The following is a 23269-nucleotide window of genomic DNA, read 5'->3' as shown; positions in this document are numbered from 1 at the left end:
AGTTGATGAAATTTTTGATTGTCATATTCACCTCCATTATCACATTGAAAAGACTTGATATCAGTTTTAAATTGATTATTAACAAAATTCCTAAAATGCACAAATTTGTCAAAAACATCGGATTTGGCACGAATAGGGTAGACCCAGACATAATGAGAGAAATCATCTAAAAATATGCCATAATATTTAATACCACTCAAACTTTCAATAGGAGAAGTCCAAACATCAGAGTGTATTAATTCAAAAGGAAAGTGAGAAACAGAAATAAATGAACTAAAAGGCAACTTAACATGTTTGCCCAGTTGACATGAATAACATAAAGTAGAGTTTTTATTAGATGAACACGAAATATAGCAATTGTGAACTAAATGCTTGAAAATATGGTGACCGGGGTGGCCAAGACGTTGATGCCAAGTGGATGGAGCAACGGAAACGAGAGCTTGATTTTTTGGAGAAGTGACGGGATATAGATCACCGTGGCTGTCACATCGGATTAGAATTTGTTTGGTGCGGAAATCCTTCACAGAAAAACCAAAAGTGTCAAATTCAATGGAACAGTCATTTTCACGAACAAAACGACGAACAGAAATTAAATTTTTAATTATAGAGGGGGTAATTAAAACATTCCGAAGAGTCAAAATACGATAAGGATTAGGAAGCGGAAGAGTAGTGTGACCAGTTTTAGTCACAGGTATTAAAGATCCATCACCAACTAATACAGATGAAGAAGAATTACTAATTTTATCTGAGACAGGCTTGAGTATACCTGCATTTGAGTGAAGATGCGAGGTTGCACCAGTGTCCAAGTACCATTCAGCTGAGCCCGAATCATTTAATGTCATAGTATTGAACATTTGTGGAAGTGCGGTGTGCTCGGGATTTTGCTGTTGAACTTGATATGCTTGCTGGTGAGAAAAAGGCTGTTGGGCTTGTGAAAAAAACTGATGCTGTTGGTTATTGTTCTGTTGGGCTGGATGTGTTCTGGGCCCATTTTCGTGATGCTGAAAAACACTTGGGCTTGGCAGGAGGCCTGGTTGATTTAATATGTGATGTGGTTGAGGGGCGTAGGTCCACACCCAATTACCCTATCGCTGATTGTGCTGCTGTTGACTTCCACTCAAAAAAATTCCGCCGCCGCCATTGTTGTACCGACCGCCATAGCGCCCTCCTCCCCGACCACCACGACGGCCACCGCGTCCCCCACGATAGCCGCCTCTATTACTACTGCTGTTGGTGAAGTTATTACGCCATTGAGATGAGCTGGTGTTTGAGTTCTGAACAGTGAGAGCGTGTGGGGAGGATGAAGTGTCGGCATGTCTGTGGAGAGATTCCTTTTGTTCATCGAGAAGCATTTGTTGCTCTTCACAAAGGAGAATAGATCTAGCATCCCAAAAAGATGGAGGCGGGTCCCTGTTTCGGATATTAATGGCTATGTACTGAAATTTCTTAGACAGTCCATTGATCATATATGCCACCAGGTTAGTTTCACAGACCTTAGCATCCATGTGTTCTAATCTATCAGCGAGGGATTTGATTTTGTTACAGTATTCTGTGATGGAAGAGTTACCAAGAGAGATGTTTCTCAATTCTCGATCAAGCTGAATGATTTTCGAGGCTTTGTTATCTCGAAAAACTTTTTCAAGATTTTCCCAGATTTCAAAAGCTGTTGCTTGCTTCTTGAAGATCATATTGAGAAGAGGGATGGAGAGAGTGGCATATAGCCATGATTTTACGATAGAGTCCTTGCGAACCCATGCATCCTTCGCAGACATTGATTCTTCTGTTGCTTTGTCTTTTTCTTTTTCTTTTTCAGTCGTTATTTGAGCAGAGGGCTTGAGACGATCATCGACACCATACCCGATACAGTGAATTTCGAATAGTTCTCGCCAAATATCGTAATTCATTTGATCCAAATCTAGAACGAATGGGACTGCATGTTTGATATTAATTGTAGAGGAGGGTTTGTCTGTGATTGACATGATGAGGGGGAGAAGAAAGAAAAATCAAGAGGAAAGGTTGAAAGAAAGATCAGATACGTAAAGATGATGAGAAGAGAGACGTCGGCTAGGGTTTATGGCAATCAGACTTTATTATGCTCTGATACCATGTAATCTTTCGTATTTTCCCTTTTTAATCCTTTCATTCCATATAGCCAATGTATATATACACGTACAATACAAAACAGAAAACGGGCCAAACATGAGATGGGCCGACTCTATACATACAAAACATATGGATCATAAAACATACACTAACAGAGATGAGGGATGGAGTCTATGCAATTTTCTCTTTCTCCTTTTCTTTCTTTTCTCATCTAAAAGGGAATCATTGTAGAATAGGAGAATCAGTGAAAGAAAGCTCCACCTAAACACATCTCGTTCGTCTTCTCCGATCAATCGATGAGTTGCAGGTATGGTGACGATCGCTCCGAGTTGCAGAAATGAGCTTCATCGTCCCCTCTAAATCCATAAATCGAGGAGTAAATCTGATATGTGGAGTTGTAGAAATGAGCTTGATTAACTGAACTTTCAGTTGGTGTGGAGCACCAGTGATGTAGTGGTAACCGGAGGTGGAAAGAACGGTGGTGGTACGACGGTGATGTTCCGGTAACCTGGTTTGGTTTCCAGGCAAAGTCGAAGGAAAAGGGAAAGGGAATTAATGGGAGGGAAGGATTGGGGTGTGGTTGACAGGGGGTATTTATTTTTTTATTTTATTTTATTTAATCTAAAAATGATAAATAAATAAAAGAAAATTAAAAAAGAAATTGATAAGGGTATAATAGTCATTTAATGTCTGCAAGGGATGGTCCGAGTGAAAAAGAACTATTACAGGGACGATCCGATTTAATTTTAAAAAATAGGGACCAAACGTGCATTTTGGCATCTGTACGAGGGACGATTCGTGTAATTTACTCTTTCTTCGATATGTGTGTGTCCATATTGTACCTGATACATATTAAAAGTGTTGGGGCGTTCGTTTGGGTCCGATTTGATCTCATGAATTGAATTTTTTTTTTTGTTTTTAAAATATGGATACAAACAGGGGAATGACACAAATGTTCTACAAAGTTTCTAGGCTTGGTTGATTCAGTCCCTAAAGTTTTTGTCGGGCTTTATGTGTCCTTAAACTAGGATAAGACCTGCTATTTTAGTCTTTGTCAACCTGTAATAGCCGGTTCACCATGCGACAATGACCATTTAGACCAAAAAACTCACATTGTGCCCATATAAAGCCAAAAAAAAATAAGTTCGGGGATCAAATGCTTATGCCACAAGATCGAATTGATTTTGGAGAAGAATGAAAGATAGCAACCCATTCGATTTCTTGTGTGTCTTCGTGTATACCAGCATCCAGCAATAAAAATCGACTTTATTAGCTCTCCTCTTTTCTTCTAAAGCCGATTCACACTCAATTCGTACCCTCCCAAGAAATTGATCGTTGCTCTTCTTTCCGTCGTCACCCTCGATCGTCACATACACTCACCGAAGATCACATCCCTCTTCTCCTTCTAATCGATTCTAGATCACAACACCCTTCTACTCTTTTCATTGACTCAATTTCAGCTCTTCAAGGAATTGACCCCCTCCTTCCTTCTTCTCTGTTCAAAATCTCACAAGCTACCTCTCCTTCTCCCTCCGAGTTGAAGGTTTGATGGATGCGAGGTTGAGAAGAATGCGTGGGTTTGATGAGGTTCATAGAGAAAACGAGAGTTAAATTTTTTTTTCTTCGATTTGCAGGCGATTGGTTGTGGTGGCTGAATGGTGGTTTTTGTGGGTTATGGATGCTCTGGTGGTGGTTGATTTCACGAGACAAAGGGGAGGAATAAGGTTGGTTGGATTGGATTGTTGTGATATTGATTCGATGGTGATTAAGGTAGGTTATGGTGGCTGTAATGGTTGAATAAAATGTTGATGAGCAGTTAGTTCAGGTAGGGTGATGGGTTGACGGCGGAGAATGTGAGGAAGGTGGAATAAGGGTGGTATTAGGTGGAGATGAAGGTGAGACTAGCATTTGATCCCCGAACTTATTTTTTTGATTTTGTAGGGGCACAATGTGAGTTTTTTTTTGTCTAAATGGTCACTGTCGCATGGTGAACCGGCTATTACAGGTTGACCGGGACTAAAAGAGCAGGTCGTATCTTAGTTTAGGGACCCATAAAGCCCGACAACAACTTTAGGGACTGAATCGACCAATCCTAGAAACTTTGTAGGGTATTTGTGTCATTTCCTCATACGAATAATCTAAAAGTAAATTCAAATCATACCCAAATTAACCAAATTACTATGCGCTTACATCGGTTTTACAATTTGGTTTTTAAGAGCTGAAACGTTTTTTAAAATATGTAAATTGAATATTAGTCAACACCAAGGTTGCAAAAATCGGGATTAATCGTGTATTAATCATAGATTAATCACCTGACATTCTCCAACCGACTAGAATTAGGGGTGCTTAACGGAAATTAGGGATTAATTGGTCTTGGTGAGATTAATCGGTCAACAAAAGTAAAAAAAAAAAAAAAAAAAAAAAAAAAAAAAAAAAAGAAGTCGAAAAAATTCAAAAAATAAACTTTTTTTTACTCCAAAATTTCAAAATTTCAAATATTATACCAAAATGTTCATATTTTCGTATTTTCAAAATTTCAAATTACACATTTTCTTATTTTCTAATTTTGAAGTACTTGTTTTTCTTAACATATATTAATCTTTGATTAATTTTAATATTTTATTAATAATCTATGGTCTCCGATTAATATCCGCCAAGACCGATTAATCTTTTAACCTCAGTCGACTGTCGAGCTACCGTTGAACGATTTTTATAACAACACTATAAAAAAACAAACAGTTTATTTGTAAATTAAAATTTACTTACAGCTACAAAGAAAAATAATTTTAATTTAATATTTTATAGTTAAAAAAACTATTGAAAAAAATAAACATCAAGGAAATTTATTGGGTTTAGTAAATTAATAATCAATTAAAGATATACATTGAAAATTAAAATATGGATTAATAAATAACAAATAGTTGTTCAGTTTTATTGGACTATTCAGTTGTGTTTTATAAACCTAAATCTAAAATATAAAATAATTTGATTTTGCTGAAAACCAATCCAAAATTCTAAATATATGAACCAATGTCCAATCTAAATTGTTTAATTGGACATTTTGTTTTTATCCAATTGTCGAATAACTCTAATTAAAAGAAGAGTAAATTACACGAACAATCTTTATGGTTTGTGGTAGTCTGTGTATATGGTATCTTACTCTTTTTTTTAACTCGAGTCATCCTTATTGTTTGGTTTTGCTTCGTGTTTAGTCCAAGACATAAAATGACAACAATGTCCTTATGTATTTCTATTTTTTAGTTTTTAATTATTTATAAATAATAAAAAATCAAAAAAAAGTAGCATCTTTGATAAGATAATCTCACCTGGGAAATCACATTAACCTCTTTACTTCTGTCATCCTATCCCATGTTAGATATATCGACAACTATATTTCTTATATTTTCTAATAAATCACAATAACTCTAAATCATGGAAATCGTCACCAAATGGTCGCCGACCATCATAATTGGATCCCCGACCACCATTCCCTCCAACAGAAATCATTGTCGTTGCCTTGGCTTTTTTCAGTGACCGACTCCTTCCTCATTCGTTTACCACCACCACCAAAACTTACCCATACCATTTCATCACTACTAGTGACCCCTTCTAGTGATACACACCATTAAAACTAGCGGATCATCAACACAACTTGAAGCCCATAATATTTAATCGATACATTCCTTTGATTTTTTACACCCTGTTCGAAAGTCGTTTCAGGAACGTTCTGAATCTGAGCTACCACCACAGAAGGTGTGGATGTAACTCCCACAGTGACATATTCCCCTAATGTTGGGTTATAAGGAGGAAGATGAAGGGTCATGGTTTGATCATGGTGGATTTCATCATTGATTGTAGATGGTGATTGTAATACCCGTTTTGTAAACTCTAGTATTTATGCTACAAGGGTATTTGACTATAGGGGTATTTTGGTTACTTCATAAATATTATAAGATCTCAGATCTCAACATTGCATCTTCTGAATAAAATTGTTGATATTTTTTTTGGTGATATTAGAATTCATTGGAATCAAGTTTACGTTGTTAGATATGGTGATGGTGGCTGAAGATGGTAAAAATGGAAAGAGCTGTTAAATGATGGACTGTTGTAAGCACGTGATGCGAAATCCTAAAGCTATGCGATGTGTAGATGAAATTTGACATAAAACGTTGTTTTACGTTGCTATTTTAGTGAAGGAAATTTACTTTACTACTACACGAGGCGTAATGTTAAATTATGTGACACATTCATTGTAGGATGTTATAATTGAATATGGGAAACAATACGTGTGGGAATTGTACACAATACGACAAAGAATGCGACCTGTGAAAAGCATGTATGCGACATATAGATGTCGACTGAGTAAAACATATATAACGAAAGAAGGTTGGTTATTTTTGCATTCTTCATCAAAAGGCTCCAGATATGTATGGGACGAATTCTTAAGGATTTTGAGCAGGAAAAAAAGGGAAACAAGAGAAATTTAAAGGAGATGATCACCACACATTTATATTAAAGATAACAATCTCCTTCTTCGGTTAAATTTTATCATTGTGTATTAAATTGAAGTGGGGCTCATGAACACTATAAATTTATATGATCATATATGTTGTGAAATTGGACGTATGAAGACGAATATATTAGTAAATATAATGTTTATGTGCTTATTATGTGTAATTCTTAGTTAATTCTTGAATCGAAAGAGTTGGTGATGAACCCTATCTATGAAAGGTTATAACATGATGACATAGAGCATACGTCTTAATGAATTAAGACACATGGATGAATTAATTATTGAGCATAACTAGATTTGATGCACGAAATTATTGGTCATGGTATTAAGTCGTGCATAAAAGACTTATACATTGAGCTAAAAGTACTTGAAATGGTGAATGGATGTGTATGGTAAATTAATAGTGTTTATGTTATGTCTTAATAGATTAATACATATATACAACTAGCTTATGAAAAGTAGATGTCTTGGGTTTAACTAAAGGATATGACTTATTGAAAATATGAAGTCGAGTTTATGAATAAATGGGTGATGCCTTAAGTTATAATATTCAAGATTTGTATGCCATTTTGACAGTATATGAAACGAGAGCGGATATGGCACTTCAAGAGTTGAAATCTCATACACCTAAAACATCTCAATGTGAATAAGCATAGTTTACTTCTAGATATTTGATATTTAGATATGTATTCTGATGCGATCTTGATCTCCGTCTACTCGAACTCCAACAATGACTGCTTCGCTACTCCTGCAAGGTCACAATGAAAAGAAGGCTGTCAGTCGTTTCCCGGGAGGAGCTCCCGGAAAGACGCTCTGACGGTCAAGTCAGTTGGGTATTCTAGGGTTTTGTGTATGTTACTTGGAGAAGATTGCTTACCTGTCGGGGTTGTGGGTGTAGCCTTTTATATTAGGTGCTCCTGATCGTCCGTACGGGACAGGATCGCCAGAGCCGACAGGATCAGGAGCGCTGATTGGAGGATCGTGCTCCTCTATCTATCAGAGTGTTGTGATTGGTTTTGGCAGTAATGACCTGATCGCCTGCTTTGTCGCTTGACTATAACATTTGTCTTGGAGTGGGAAACGCCCTAAGTGGGAATGAGCCTTTCTGCAGGAGCGCCCTGCTCTCAGGGGCGCTGGCGGGCGCTAAGCTCCGTTGGGTCTGTCCCTCCGGGCGCGCTATGGCTTGAGGCGTTTTGTCACGGCCGGGCGCGACTCTTTTTGTGCTTGCTAGGGCATGTTATCAAGTCCCCTAGTCCGGTAACCGTAGCGTTGGTGTGCTAGCTACAACGTTCTGGACTCAACTACCATATATACGTGTCCGTTTCTGGTTCATCCGCCGCTTCGATTTTAATGGCGACGTGACCGCTCATAATGGTTGTCAGTTACGGCACTCTGTGAGGGATTCGGAACATCCCGCCCTTTCCTCTCTTTATAAGGATGTTCAACACCCTCTTTCCATTCTACCTTTCCTTCCTTCTTTTTCTTCTTCTAGGGTTCTTTCTATCCTTTCTCTCATGGCTGGTAAACCTGGTACACTCCCTTCTGAGGCCGATTTCAAGTTTCTTGGGGATACGCATGGTCTTTCCCCGGTGGACGGTGTTGAGTTCACGTTCTCGGTTCATCAATTTTGTCTCCCCCAACCGGTAAAGTGGGGGTCTACATGAAGACTCTCGATGTTGGTTTACATCTTCCTCTTACGGACTTTCAAGAGGAAGTTCTGCAGAAAGTTGGATGCAGCGTTCAGATGCTTACCCCCAACGCCATAAATAAGGTGGTGGCATTAGAGATGATTTACCGTGTTAACGGCTTGCTCACAAATTATTTCGTCTTTAGGTTCTGCTGCACCGGCGATAAGTGTACTTTCTCTGTCCAACGAGTGGACATACCTTGGTCCCTGACGGGAGGAACCCCAAAAAGTGGCACAACAAATGGTTGTGGGTCAACCAAGGCTTGGTGGGTAACAGTCGGTACCGTGCGAATTCCTTTGCCGACGTCACTCCCAAGTTGTTTCCTCATAATCAGGGCGTCGCCGATCTTTTGAAGAGTGTCCAGGTCGCCCCTAAGGACTATTCTGAAGCGCTATTTGCTGGTGTGGGGATGAGCCCCTCCTAGTGGCGATGGGGGAAGATGGTAGTCTTTTTCTCTATTGTTGATGGTAAGTGCTTCTATCGTACATTCTTGTTCTCTTCCCCCTTTTTTTTCTTGAAGGAGATTAACAATTTAATAATTTTGTACTTGTTTGCATGCTTTTATGGTGCGTTGATGTCTGTGCAGGCATCGAGTCCCCACTGTCTATGGATGAGGTGTTGCGGAAACAATATCAAGGAAAACTCGAGCATCGGGAGACAGACTTGGTCGACAATCTCCCCGCCGTAACGACCAACTTTCTTTAACCGCTGCTACTCCTGCCTCACTCGTGACTGAAGGTACATCGGCGTCGGTCGAGGAAACCCATCTGACCGCCAGCCCTATCTCGACTGTTGCCTCCTGTTGGTGCTTACTCCAGCTCCACGGAGGTGGTTGAAGATAGCAAGGATGGTATACTCTGTTGGGTTTTATTAAAAAAACTAGTTTCAAAAACTACAAATAATGGCAAACGGAAGACTTGAGTTTTGTAAAATAACATAAAAAATTTATCACCCACCAAGCATCATCTTGCAAGTAAAGGAAAGATTTAAAACACAACCATAGAAGGAAGAAGTGGTAACAACCTTTGAAGCACTTCGAGTCCTCTAGGGGAGGCTTGGAACTTGATGGAGTGAGGATGAACCCTTGAGACACAAACAATGTGCCAACTTGATGTAATGCTAGTTACAACTCTTAAGCTTTTAAGCCAAAACAAGATTATGACTTAACGAGAGAATGCAAGCAACAAAAATCTTCAAAGTTCAAGACCTTAGAGAGAAGATGGCGAAGAAGAAAGAGATCTCGGCCAAGGAGAGTGGAGTGAAGTAAAATGAGAGCACTCACCTCTTATTTATAATGGAATTATGGTCCAAGAGTTATTAACCATTAGACAACTTTGTCCCCTATGTCATGAACACATCTTCCTAGGTTTGATTCTTTTGCATTCTACCAATGCAAATGTCTTTTCTCTTCATCTCATGTTTCCAAGAAGAAAAGACAAGTCAAGAGTTTATATTTTATAAACTCAAAGTTTATAAGATATAAACGTTGTCTTTTTGCTAAAAGACAAAAGGTTTATTAGGTCCAAAAAGAAGTACATGACATATTATATTCATACCATATGAAATAATTTGTTACTTGTATTGTAAAATAAATATTTCCTTGAAATAAATATTTTCCCAATTATTATATGAGTTTATGAATATTTATTAAGATCAATTTCTAATAAATAATCATTTGTATCAAGTTGTTGTTAGTGCGACCCTTGGGATCATATGTTATTTAGCAATATCATTTTAATATGACTCTTGAGCATACTAGATCTTTCAATCTCCCACTTGCGCAAGACTCATATCAAACTGATGTAGACAGTGGTGAATGTCTAGCAACATTTCACTGCCCCCAACAACATATGATGTAGTGCCATTCCATCAACGCCCAATTCCCCAAAAGCCCCAAGGCTACAATTGGTGAGTAAGGTAAGTTTATCGGTTATCCCTTTGCTACAGACATCATGTTGAATCATGAGATATAGATCGCAGTCAATATCATATAGGTTTTCAACTTTACATCATGCCTTAGATGTCTAACTCTCAAGAAATAAGAGGAGAAAATCCCATCTTGACTACATACGCCTCTTGCATGGTTTACATCACGCCTAATAATAGGTTTTATAACTGCCTAACAAAAGAACAACTTTTGACTACATCAAAGCATAACGTTCCCATACTCCAGTCCTAAATATATATCTCATGTGTTAAGGATATATAAATATTACCTTTTATCAAGTACCATTCATGACAGCGATCCACGAAGTGATCTTGAACGGGTCACTCCAATACTTACTCTCTAGTAAGTAACTATGAAACTGGTTACAATGCTTTGTCAACCATCCTATTTCATATTAGTCTTATTTCATTATTGCTCCCATAATAACAACTGACTATGGAGTTTTAGAGTGAATAAATTCACTCAAGGATTAAACATGTTAATAAAGAACACAACAAATATTTAATGAAAAGATCATATGCCATATATATCATAGTCATTACAATAGATGATGTTATATAATGTTCCAATATTCAATACTAATACATAGATCAAATCCAATCACTAGAATAGCGATGTCCTATTCCTCGAGCATGTCCCTCAAATGTTGCTTGAGGAAGAGGCTTTGTGAAAGGGTCCGCCAAATTTTGATCAGTGTGAACTTTGCGAATACTAATTTCTCCTTCTTCAACTTTATACCGGATGAAGTTGATTCTATGGCTAATATGCCTGGTCTTCTTGTGTGCTCGGGGTTCTTTTTCCAAAGCAATAGCACCCTCATTGTCACAAAAAATGTCTAGGGGTCCTGAATGGTAGGTACTACCCCTAGATCCCCAATGAATTTCTTCATCTAGGCAGCCTCTTGTGCAGCTTCAGAAACATCAATGTATTCTGACTCTATAGTGGATTGTGCAACAACACTTTGCTTGGAGCTTTTCCAAGATACCGCACCCCCATTGATAATGAATACATATCCTGATTGCGATTTGCAATCATCTCGATCAGTTGTGAAGGAAGCATCAGTGTAGCACTTTACACTTAAGCTCTCTTCCACGCCTCCATAGACGAGGAACAAATCCTTAGTTCTTTGTAAATACTTTAGGATGTTCTTCACAACTCTCCAATGACTCTCCCCTGGATTTTGTTGGAACTTGCTTACCATGCTCATAGCATAAGCAAGATCAGGTCTTGTACAATTCATATCATACACGATGGACCCAATTGCAGAAGCATATGGAATATCTTTCATCTTTTCTAGCTCAGTGTTTGTGCTAGGACATTGAGATGAACTTAGTACAGTGCTATGTCCCATGGGTACAAATCCTCTCTTAGAGTTTTCCATATTGAACCGTTTCAATACTTTCTCAATATATGTACCTTGGCTTAGACCTATTAATCGTTTTGATCTATCTCTATAGATTTTGATTCCAAGAATGTATTGTGCCTCACCTAGGTCCTTCATTGAGAAGCACTTTCCTAGCCAAGACTTTACACCTTGTAAAGTTGGAATATGATTTCCGATGATTAATATGTTATCTACATATAGGACCAAGAATGTCACTGAGCTCCCACTAGTTTTCATGTAAACACAAGATTCATCTTCATTTCTAATAAAATCACACTTTGTGATTTCATCATCAAAACAATGATTCCAGTTACGAGATGCTTCCTTTAACCCATAAATGCATCTCTTGAGCTTACACACTTTATTAGGATGCTTTTGGTCGACAAAACCTTCAGGCTGATCCATATAGACATCTTCTTCCAAGTGTCCATTCAGAAAAGCGATTTTGACATCCATTTGCCATATCTTATAGTCATAATATGTATCTATGGCAAATAGTATCCTAATTGATTTAATCATAGCGACTGGTGAAAAGTTTTCATCATAATCAACCCCATGAGTTTGAGTGAATCCTTTAGCAACCAATCTTGCTTTGAATGTGTGTAATTTTCCAGCCATGTCAAACTTTTTCTTGAAGACCCACATACTTCCAACACTCTTGCTATTGGGAGGAAGATCAACCAAGTCCCAGACTTGATTTTCTCTCATGGACTGCATCTCAGCTTTCATGGCTTCAAGCCATTTGGCAGATTCAGGATCTATCATTGCATACTAGTAACTGACCGACTCATTAGCATTCGTCATTACGAAGCACTCATCAATGAGAAATCCATATCTCTCAGGTTCATGACGAATTCTACCAGATCTGCGAATGCCTTGTGTTTCAGTAGGTTGAAGGACAATGATCTCTTCATCTTCAACAACCTCTTGTTCAGTACTAGTGCCAACTAAAGATGCATCGGGTTGAGTTTCTTGATCTTCTTCAAGTTCCACACGCCTCCCACTTGCATCATCCGTTAGAAACTTGATTTCTAAGAATTCAGCTTTTCGTGAAATAAAGATCTTATTCTCACTAGGGATGTGGAAGTAATATCCTAATCAATCTTTAGGATATCTTACAAAGATGCATTTGGTAGATCTAGGCTCAAGTTTGCTGGAAGTCTCTTGTCTAACATAAGCTTCGCATCCCCAAACTTTCATATAAGATAAAGATGGAGGTATTCCATACCACATCTCATAAGGTGTTTTCTCTACCTTCTTAGTTGGTGCCATATTCAAGATACGGGCTGATGTGAGTAAAGCATAACTCCAAAATAATAAAGGAAGGGTACTTCGATTCATCATAGATCGAACCATATCAAGTAAGGTCCGATTTCTCCTCTCAGAAAAACCATTAAGCTGTGGTGTTCTAGGTGCAGTTAGTTGTGAGATAATCCCACGACTCCTTATATGGTCTTGGAACTCTTGGCTCAAGTACTCGCCTCCTCTATCCGAACAAAGGATTTTGATTGTTTTTTCGAGTTGATTTTCAACTTCACTTTGCAACAGTTTAAACTTTTCAAATGCTTCATGTTTATGTTTCATCAAATACACATAACCAAAACGACTGTAGTCATCAGTGAATGTGATATAATATCTCTCACCATATCTAGACATTGTTTTAAAAGGTCCACATACATCGGTGTGTATGATGTGTAATAAAGCACTTGCCCTTTCACTTGTTCCAAAGAAATGGGATTTTGTCATCTTGCCACATAAACAAGATTCACATATGTCAAATAACTCTATGTTATTTGCCCCCAAAAGTCCACTCTTTTGGAGTTGAGATATGTGTTTCTTGTTTATATATCCAAGGCAACAATGCCATAGATATGTTTGGTTCAAATCTGGTTTGAGCCTTTTAGTGTTAACATGATAAAGGGACTTATTGTTTGACATGTCATCTAGGTTTAGTTCATAAATTCCATTTATTGGTCTAGCCTCAAAATAGAAGATTCCTTTCAGGAAGGAGTGAATGTTATCATCAACAAATTTGAAATCATAACCAGATTTTCTCAAACGTGAAACTGAAATGATATTTCTAGTAATAGAAGTAATTAAACACACATTGTCTAATGTCAAATACAGACCAGATGGTAAACATAAATCAAAATGTCCTATTGCTTGGACTGCAACTCGTGCTCCATTGGCCACATGCAATACCATCTCATCTGCTTTCAGTTCCTTACTCTTTCTAAACCCCTGTAACGAATTACAAATATAAGTTCCACAACTAGTATCTAATACCCAAGTGTTTGATGAAAAAGTAAATAATATCATTTCAATCATGAAAATGGATATACCTGAAGGGCCTTCCCCGACATTCTTGTTTTTCAACTCTGCAAGGTACTTAGGACAATTCCTTTTCCAATGCCCAACAACTCCACACTCAAAGAATGTGTCATCTTTGGCAACCTTTTCCTTCTTCTTAGGTGGTGGGTTTTGAGGAGCTATCTTCCCTTTTCCCTTGCCATCTTGTGGCTTTCCCTTGAAGTTCTTGCATTTTTTCTTCTTGACTTTTCCTTCCCTAATCATGAGCACTTGGGGAGTTTTACTTGGGATATTCTTCTCTGTAATTTTTAGCATCTCGTGCAACTCAGAGATTGGTTTCTCCCACCCATTCATGTTATAGTTCATGATGAAAGCATTGTAAGACTTTGGCAAAGAGTTCAAGATGAAATATGTAGCCAAGTCTTGTGGATATGGAGAGCCTAATCTCTCCAATTGATCCATGTAGCTTTTCATCTTGAGAACATGTGTGCTCACATTCCCATTCTCCTCCATTTTCATGGCATGAAGTGCTCTCACAATGTGAAACCTTTTGGTTCTAGCTTGTTTTCCAAACGTCTCCTTGAGATGTTCAATCATGTCAAAGGCAGTGTAGTGTTCTAGATCCCGCTGAAGATCGGGAACCATAGAGGAAAGCATGAGACATGAAACATCAAGTGAATCATCTACATGCTTTAGCCATGCATCATGTGCAGCCTTTGGGAGAGCAGGTGGTTCCTCAGGAGTTTGGTTTTCAAGGACATAGTCTTTCTTTTCCTGTTTCAAAACAATTCTTAAATTTCTGTGCCAATCCAAAAAGTTGGAGTGGTTGAGTTTTTCTTTGTCAAGAATTGACCGAATGTTCATTGGGTGATGTATTACAGTAATTGGTGGAGCCATCTGCAAAAGTATAACAAAGTTTTCATTTAGTATTTAATTCTTTAAATAATAATACCCTTTTGTTTCCAAAAACATTATTTATTTAAAGTCTAGGATCCAAGTTACAAATCAAATAAATGGTTAGGTATCCTTTATCCCATTTACCCAATTTTAACAAGGTAAATAACTTGTATTAATTACATCATTTGTAATTCCTAGATTTATGAGACCCTTAACAATCCATTTGTTAATTTGACATGTTTGGTCTCATCTATGCCTTGGAACACTCTTGCTTAGGTGACCTTTATCACAAGAGGTTTCCAATCAAGTCATCCAATTAGAGAAACTTGTACAATTGGCCTATAACTTGGTTATAGAAATCGCAAAAATACTTTGGCCATCAAAAGATAATACTAATGGTTAGGTATCCTTTATCCTATTAGCATTATACAAGTGACGTGCAAATGTTTCTAAAATTGGATGGCATAGACTTGCATTTTGAAAAAGGGATTTGTATGTTTTATTACTCTATTTAAAACATGTGATATCATGACAATTGCACGCATCCAATATGTCATGGTATCAATTTTCTAAAAATCAATTTTACGGTTCTTATAAAAAACCCGGTTTTTATGTTTCGGCTTGGTTCGATTTTAAAGTTAATAACTGGTATTAAGTTTGTGTTTGAGCCATGTAGAACCCTTTTAATATTTTTTAATAAAACTTCCTTTCATTAAATGATACTTTGGTGTTTGAACAAGTTATAAAAACATGATTTTTACAACAATAATTCAATATTTCAAAAGTTGTCGTAATTAACAATTTTTTTAAAACCGGTTTTTTATATTTATGACTAAAACATGTTACTTCTAATGTCCATATTTTACATTTTGAAATCCAAACTCCATGTGATGTTTTATTTCGTCAAAAAATAGTCTGGGTTTGTGAAAAACTAAATTATCAACCACACAAAATATTTACTTGAAAAATAAACAGCATAAGCATGCATTTGACATAAACAAGCGTTAAACTATATAACACTTTTGTGAGCCAACACAAAAGTGTTAAGTCCGTTCCTAAGGGACAAGGGGACCAAATATTAAAACTTGTTCTTCATGTGATCTTCAAGCTCCCACTTGCAATGACAACCAACTTTGTTCCAATTTTATAAAACCTTTTATAAAAGTTATATACTTTTATAAAATCTTTATAAAACCGTAGGTCTCCATGTTTCTTCAAGAAATGGCATTCATCTTCATCTTGTTGCATTTTTTCATAAAATAAATCTAGTCTAAAACTAATATATTACATAAAAATAACAATAATAAAAACTATCTACTTTTATTACATACTTTATGAATAAAAGAATATTACAAACCATTTCCAACCATATCACATGAACAACAACACAAATGGTCCAAGGCTTGTTTGTGCTCACTAAAATACATATAAACATAAAACAACCTTTGTTTTTCTAAGACAACTTTAAGTGACAAAAATGCATGTAAGTTTTTTCACATAAAAGAACAATTATAAAGTTGTCAAAGAAAATATGTATGAACTTGTTTTATACAAAAACAAGTTATCCATATTCTCCAAAAACTAAGATTTCCATAAATCAAAAAATCTTAACCAAACTTGCAAGGTGGCTCTGATACCAATTGTTGGGTTTTATTTAAAAAACTAATTTCAAAAACTACAAATAATGGCAAACGGAAGACTAGAGTTTTGTAAAATAACATAAACATTTTATCACCCACCAAGGATCATATTGCAAGTAAAGGAAAGATTTAAAACACAAGCATAGAATGAAGAAGTGGTAACAACCTTTGAAGCACTTTGAGTCCTCTAGGGAAGTCTTGGAAGTTGATGGAGTGAGGATGAACCCTTGAGACACCAACAATGTGCCAACTTGATGTAATGCTAGTTACAACTCTTAAGATTTTAAGCCAAAACAAGATTATGACTTAAAGAGAGAATGCAAGCAACAAAAATCTTCAAAGTTCAAGACTTTAGAGAGACGATGGGGAAGAAGAAAGAGCTCTCAGCCAAGGAGAGTGGAGTGAAGTAAAATGAGAGCACTCACCTCTTATTTATAATTGAATTATGATCCAAGAGTTATTAACCATTAGAAAACTTTGTCCCCTATGTCATGAACACATCTTCCTAGGTTTGATTCTTTTGCATTATACCAATGCAAATGTCTTTTCTCTTCATCTCATGTTTCCAAGAAGAAAAGACAAGTCAAGAGTTTATATTTTATAAACTCTAAGTTTATAAGATATAAACTTTGTCTTTATGCTAAAAGACAAAAGGTTTATTAGGTCCAAAAAGATGTACATGACATATTATATTCATACCATATGAAATAATTTGTTACTTGTATTGTAAAATAAATATTTCCTTGAAATAAATATTTTCCCAATTATTATAAGAGTTTATGAATATTTATTAAGATCAATTTCTAATAAATAATCATTTGTATCAATTTGTTGTTAGTGTGTCCCTTGGGATCATATGTTATTTAGCAATATCATTTTAATATGACTCTTGAGCATACTCGATCTTTCATAATCTCAGACTTCTGTCGTGTGCAGGCCAAAAGGAAAGCCGTTTTGGCCATGGGTGAGGCAGTTACCCGTGCGCTAAACATTGGTAAGCGAGTTCAGTCAAGGCGCAACTTTACTCGTCTCCTGAATTCGATATCTTCGACGTCGGAAGCAATTGTTGTGATTCCTGATTATGACGTTCAACAGACTGAGGGGAATCAGGGGGCGACTAAGAAGCCCGAAGTTCTTATCCAACCTGTTCCTCAAACTCCTTTTGGTCTTTCTCCCCCTAGGGGTTCTGGTGACACTGATCAGCGCCAGACCCCTCCCCACGAGGGGATCTCTAGGGATTTTTCTGGGTCCAACACATTTGTTCCCGCTTGGAGCCTTAACAATGATTCTCGTCTATCTGTTCGTGCAAATGCGGTGGAGTTCGCCCGCCATGCGTTTCCACCCGCTGCTGTTTCTGATATGGAAGCCATGGGTAGTCCTGCCCTGTCCCATAACATGTCCTATGCTGATGCGCAAGCCATGTTTACCTTGTTGTAGGAACCCGTCAGATTCAGTTACTTAACGAAATAGAGGTTGATCATTCAGGGTATAGCACCTGTGAGGGTAGTTTGAGGCGTAAAATTTCTGAGCTTGAGAGCGATGTCTAGGGTTTGGAACAAAAATACATGTTGCTTGTTGCTGAAAATACCGTTGTGGAAGAGGTTCGATCTGCCCTGGAGAACAAAGTGGATTCCCTAACCCAGATAAATGAGGGATTGATGATCTAGAATGAAAGTCTTGAGTGTGACATTGCTGACCGTGATAAGTTGGTTTCTACTGTCTAGGCAGACGCCGAGGCTGCTCGGTGTGATCTAGATTGGATGTTACGCATGGGAGTTTTCCGGATCGTGGATAAGTTAATCGAGCATCCGGAGTTCACCGGCGCCGTGAGTCTCATTCGTCACGCTGCTTTTGTTGCTGGGGAGGAGTCTGGTCGTAGCAACTTGAGGTCTTAAATGAGTTCTGTTTCCCACAATCTGAGTGCTAGTGACTCCCAGTCAGGCCCTGCTTTAAGTGTGAATGAAGCCCTTCTCGCTTTTGCAAGCATGGATTATTCGTCTCTGTTGGGTTTGGGAGAGTTGGACATGTAGGGAATCCGAGAACTTTGTGCTTTTGATTGTGCTGAGGAGACCCCTGAGGGTATGCTAATTGACGGTGGCGGTCGCAAAGTCGCTGGTGGAAATATTGGTGTTAGCGTTGGTGATAACGGTGGTGATAATGACTAGGATATAGGTGGCGGTGTCGGCACTGGTGTTGGTGATCTGATATTGGGGGATGGTGCTAGTGGTGTTGATCCTGTCGTTTCTTGAGGTACTCTATACCATGTGTTGCGCCTCTGGGGTGTGAAATAACTTTGAAGCTTTTATAACTTAGTTTTGTTGGTGACTAGTTTTATCAGTGCCAACCTCTAAGGCCTTGCTTTTGTAGTGAACTGCTATCATTTAATATGAATGACCTCTTATCTATTTTGCTTTGCTCGGTTTGTTTGGTTTTTGTGGCGATTTATACACCTTATCAATTATTGCTTGTTACTGCAATTTTGCAAACATGTTTTATATCTAAACTCTTGTGGCCTGTTCTGAGCCTTGTGAGTGCACTGAGTGTTTTAAATTTAATACGCTAAGTATTGTGAACGGGGAATTTGTCCCAATGCCCTAAGCATTTGGTCTTAATACGTTAAGTTGTGTGAGTAGAAAACTTATCCCAATGCCCTGAGCATTTAGGCTTAATACGCTAAGTATTGCAAAGGAAAAACTTACTTTTAATGCACTGAGTATTTTAAAGTTAATACACTGAGTATTATAAATGGGAAACTTGCTCCTAATACACTGAGTATTTCATAGTTAATACACTGAGTATTATAAGTAGGCAACTTAATATACTAATGGCTATAATTTGTCGAACTTACTACATTAACTAATGTGAATAAGGTTGTTTGTCCAAGCGCCTTGAATCTTTGGAACTGGTTTTCTTCCTTGGGCGATCAATTTGGGAGGCATAATAAAAGTAGAATTTCCTCAAATTTCTCACATTCTAGGTCCTTGGAATTTGTCTCCTTTCCATCGTTTCTATCGTGTATGCCCCATTGCGGCTGGCTTCGACGATCCTATATGGTCCTTCCCAAGCGGGACCTAGCTTGTCCTGTGGTTAAGCCTGACTTGCCTCGTTGCGCCTTAGCACGTAGTCTCCTACTCTAAAATATTTCTCCTTAACCCTCTGGTTATATTACTTTTCAACAACATGTTTGTAGGGAGCCTGCCGGACACTTGATTGTTCGCGACGTTCCTCGAGGAGGTCCACGTTCATCCTCAAGTCCTGGGAATTGGTTTCCTCTTCAGAGTGAGTTGTTCTCAGCCAGCCCACTGTCAGCTCTACCGAGAGCATTGCCACTATGCCATATGTCAGGCTGAATGGGGTTTCTTGTGTGCCCGTTCTCGGTGTTGTCCTTTATGACCATAGTACGGTTGGTAGTTCTTCGACCCAATTCCCCTTAGCTTTCCCGAGGCGCTTCTTGACCCGATTTACGATCATTCTATTGGACACTTATGTCTAACCATTCACCTGGGTGTGTGCTACCGACGTAAACCGCTACGTGATTCCTTTGTCAGTGCACCAATATTTGAATGGGTTTTCGGCGAACTGCAACTCATTGTCGCTGATGAGTATCTTGGGAATTCCGAATCTGGTCACGATGTTCTTCCACATGAATTTGATTACTTGCCTCCCTGATATGCACGCCAGCGGTTCGTCCTCTATCCATTTTGTGAAGTAGTCTACTGCGACTATTAGGTATTTTACCTTGCCCGGGGCCTCTGGGAATGGTCCTATAATGTCTATCCCCCATTGGTAAAATGTTCATGGACTGGAGATGTTTGTCAGGGGGGCTGAGGGGTTTCCCTAGACTGGGGAATACACCTGGCACACCACACACTTTTTTGTTAACTCCACCGCGTCCTAGTGTGTGGTCAGCCAATAGATACCCATGCGGAGTACCTTCCCTGCCAAGGCGCGCGCTCCTTCGTGTGCGTAGGCCTGGTAATCGTGTCGTGTTCGGGTTGGCGTGTCGCGGGTTGGCAGGTTGGCGGGTCAAAATATGCCAACCCAAACACGACCCATTTAAATATACAGGTCACGGGTTGGCGGGTCATGGGTTAGCGGGTTTAGAACATAAACCCATATATGACCCGCCAACCCATTTATTTATACGGGTTCATAGGTTGGTGGGTTCGTGGGTCAGATTTGGGTTCGTGGGTCAGATTTTATAAATAAAATTGACATTTAAACATGAACAAATTCTTGATGGTTGATGCAAACATATCCGAATTTTAGACACTTAAGTCTTAAACATCAAAACGAAAATTAAAAACATTCATAGAAACATGTTCAAACTAAACATTAATACAAACATATTCAAACTAAACATTAATACAGTCATAGATAATTCAAGTGGTCTATGAATCAATGTTATATATTATATATATTAAATATTAATACTTGATACATAAATACATTTAAAAATAAAATATATTTTTTTTATTAAAAATATAAACAGGTTGACGGGTCAACCCGTTTATTTTTTGAGAAACCCATATATGACGCGTTTAATAAATGGGTTGGCAGGTTGACGGGTTGGCGGGTTGAAAAACTCAACCCAAAACCATTTAATTCGTGTCGTGTCGCGGGTTGTGTTGCGGGTCGTGTCAAGAATTACCAGCCCTACGTGTGCGCCTGCCTGACCAGCATGTGCCTCCTAGAGTTCTTCCCGTACTATAATCTCGCCTACACACTTTATCCAAGGCATCGTGAATCCCTTCCAATATAATTCTCTATCCACAAGTGCGTACGAAGGTGCTTTAACGCGTATTCTTTTGGCTTCTTCGTGGCTGTCTAGTAAAATATCGTGCTGCAAATATTCGATCAGCGGAGTCATCCATGTGCGTCTGGCCGTCGTCAAGGTGTTCACATGTCGCTCGTATATACTTCTCTCTTTGAGCACCTCCACTAAGACCTTCTGTTGGATTTGGTGTCTAAGCCCATAACTATTACTGTGATGTACTTGACCCGATTGTAGCATGGTCCTTTTGGGTTTCCTTCACCAGTGTAATTTGATAGGATGGACTTTTGAGAATAAGGTTATTTATGGTTTATTAATATATTACAAGTATAATATATTAATATGAAATTATTTAATTATTATTGATCAAGAATTAATTTGGAATTAATTTTGTGGTCAAAAGACACTAATTAAATATATGGGGATTGATTATGTAAATCAATGATTCTTGTAGTGTGGGCCAATGATCCATGATTATTTAGATGGGCTAATCCAATGAGATAATCTATGGATAGTCCATGGAGGTTAAATCCATGGAGCATGAGAATGTGGAAAGTCACGGGTCATTAGGGTTTACAAAGTGTAACCCTAGCATGTGCAACACTATAAATAGAACCCTCATGAACCAAAATCGGTTACACCTTCTTTTGAGCTAAATAACTTATTCTCTTAAGCTACCTTTTGCATATTGGTATTTGTGAACCATTAGAGGCATCACACTTCAGGTCCTCAAGATTTAAAAGGTCAAGAACTACTAGTCCTTCTAAAAGGTATGGCATCTAACTAGATGTATTATTCATTTGGCAATTTGTATGCTAGTTAGGAAAATGCTTTGGAAAATTGTAAATATGCATGTATAATTAGAGAAAACATAGATCCAAAGCATTTAGGGTTGCATGTGCACCATAGGAGTGTTATAGTGCTCAAAACCTAACAGTGGTATCAGAGCCTAGGATTGTTTTCTGTTATACTTGATGCTTGTTGTTTTTCAAAGTTGAAAAAAGTCGAATTTCTGGCCTCTGACTGATGAACTCGCCAAGTCCACTGGCTGAATCGACAAGTCAACTCAGTAACAAGGGCAACTCGACGAGTCATTTCATGCACTTGTCGAGTCCATGGTCTGCTTGCAAAATTTCGAGTTTTCTTGGCCTAGATTAGATTGGAATCACTACTACAAACTGTTTTACATCATTAAATTTTTTTATGATATGGTAGTGATTATGCACATCCAATCACAAGATAATTGTCAAAGTTTTTTAAGATAATTGTTGATTTATATGATAAACAAAGTTGCTTGTAAATTTTTGACTTGATATAATCTTTTTTATGAGTTTAGCTAGATCAATCTTAATTTTATGATAATTTTAGTTTTTGAAAATTGATCTAAATGTTTTTTAATGACCTCCATAACTTGTCCTCAAGTTATGGAAAATGAAAGGTCTCATCCATTAAAATGCAATTAAACTCATAAGTTATAGGAATGAAGAGTCATCAAAAGATAGTTGTCAAAATTCTTATGATAGTTGTTAGTTTATATGTTAATCTAATTACTTGTATCATTTGATTTGAAGCTATTTTGCCTTATGAGTTAGTTTAGATCATGATTAAAAAAATTTATATGATAATTTTCCTTGTTAGAATTGATCTAAATGTTCTTTTATATGGAACATGAAAAGTCTTATCATAAATGTTTTAATGAACTCCATAACCTGTGCTCAAGTTATGGAAAATCAAGAGTCTTTTCATAAAACCCAACATTAACTCATAAGTTATGGATATGAAGAGTTTTGATAAGTTTCAAAACTTTCCCTCAAGTTTTGGAATTTGTAAAGTCTCACTAATGAAACTTTAATTCCAAACCCTAGAGTTTTAAAAGTTAAAATTCAACATTTATACTTTATAATATTATAAGTTTTTTAATAATATATATATATATATATATATATATATATATATATATATATATATATATATATATATATATATATATATATATGTATAAGACAAGTCAG

The 23269-nt window shown here is 37.5% G+C and overlaps 1 protein-coding gene and 1 long non-coding RNA gene across 2 annotated transcripts; one reads left to right on the top strand and one right to left on the bottom strand.

Annotated features, from left to right (window-relative positions):
• Positions 1 to 215: 215 nt before the first annotated feature.
• Positions 216 to 1979, bottom strand: LOC145116319 (uncharacterized). Its single transcript, XM_079052662.1, has 2 exons — positions 767 to 1979; positions 216 to 518 (listed from the first exon to the last, which is right to left on the bottom strand). The coding sequence occupies exon 1, from the start codon at positions 1977 to 1979 to the stop codon at positions 1086 to 1088; it is 894 nt and encodes a 297-aa protein (XP_078908788.1). The 3' UTR covers positions 216 to 518; positions 767 to 1085.
• Positions 1354 to 2764, top strand: LOC145116320 (uncharacterized). The gene is made up of 2 exons (XR_013711995.1): positions 1354 to 1478; positions 1546 to 2764. It is a non-coding gene; the product is annotated as an uncharacterized LOC145116320 (long non-coding RNA).
• Positions 2765 to 23269: the final 20505 nt, after the last annotated feature.

The sequence above is a fragment of the Lactuca virosa genome, chromosome 5, assembly GCF_052849685.1.
Source record: "Lactuca virosa cultivar CGN04683 chromosome 5, Lactuca_virosa_CGN04683_v6, whole genome shotgun sequence".
NCBI classification, from domain to species: Eukaryota; Viridiplantae; Streptophyta; class Magnoliopsida; order Asterales; family Asteraceae; genus Lactuca; species Lactuca virosa.
This window is presented reverse-complemented; position numbering and strand designations above follow the sequence as displayed.

Excerpts from the sequence above, each read along its gene's own strand:
- LOC145116319 (XM_079052662.1), bottom strand. The coding sequence starts at position 1,979 with ATGTCAATCACAGACAAACCCTCCTCTACAATTAATATCAAACATGCA.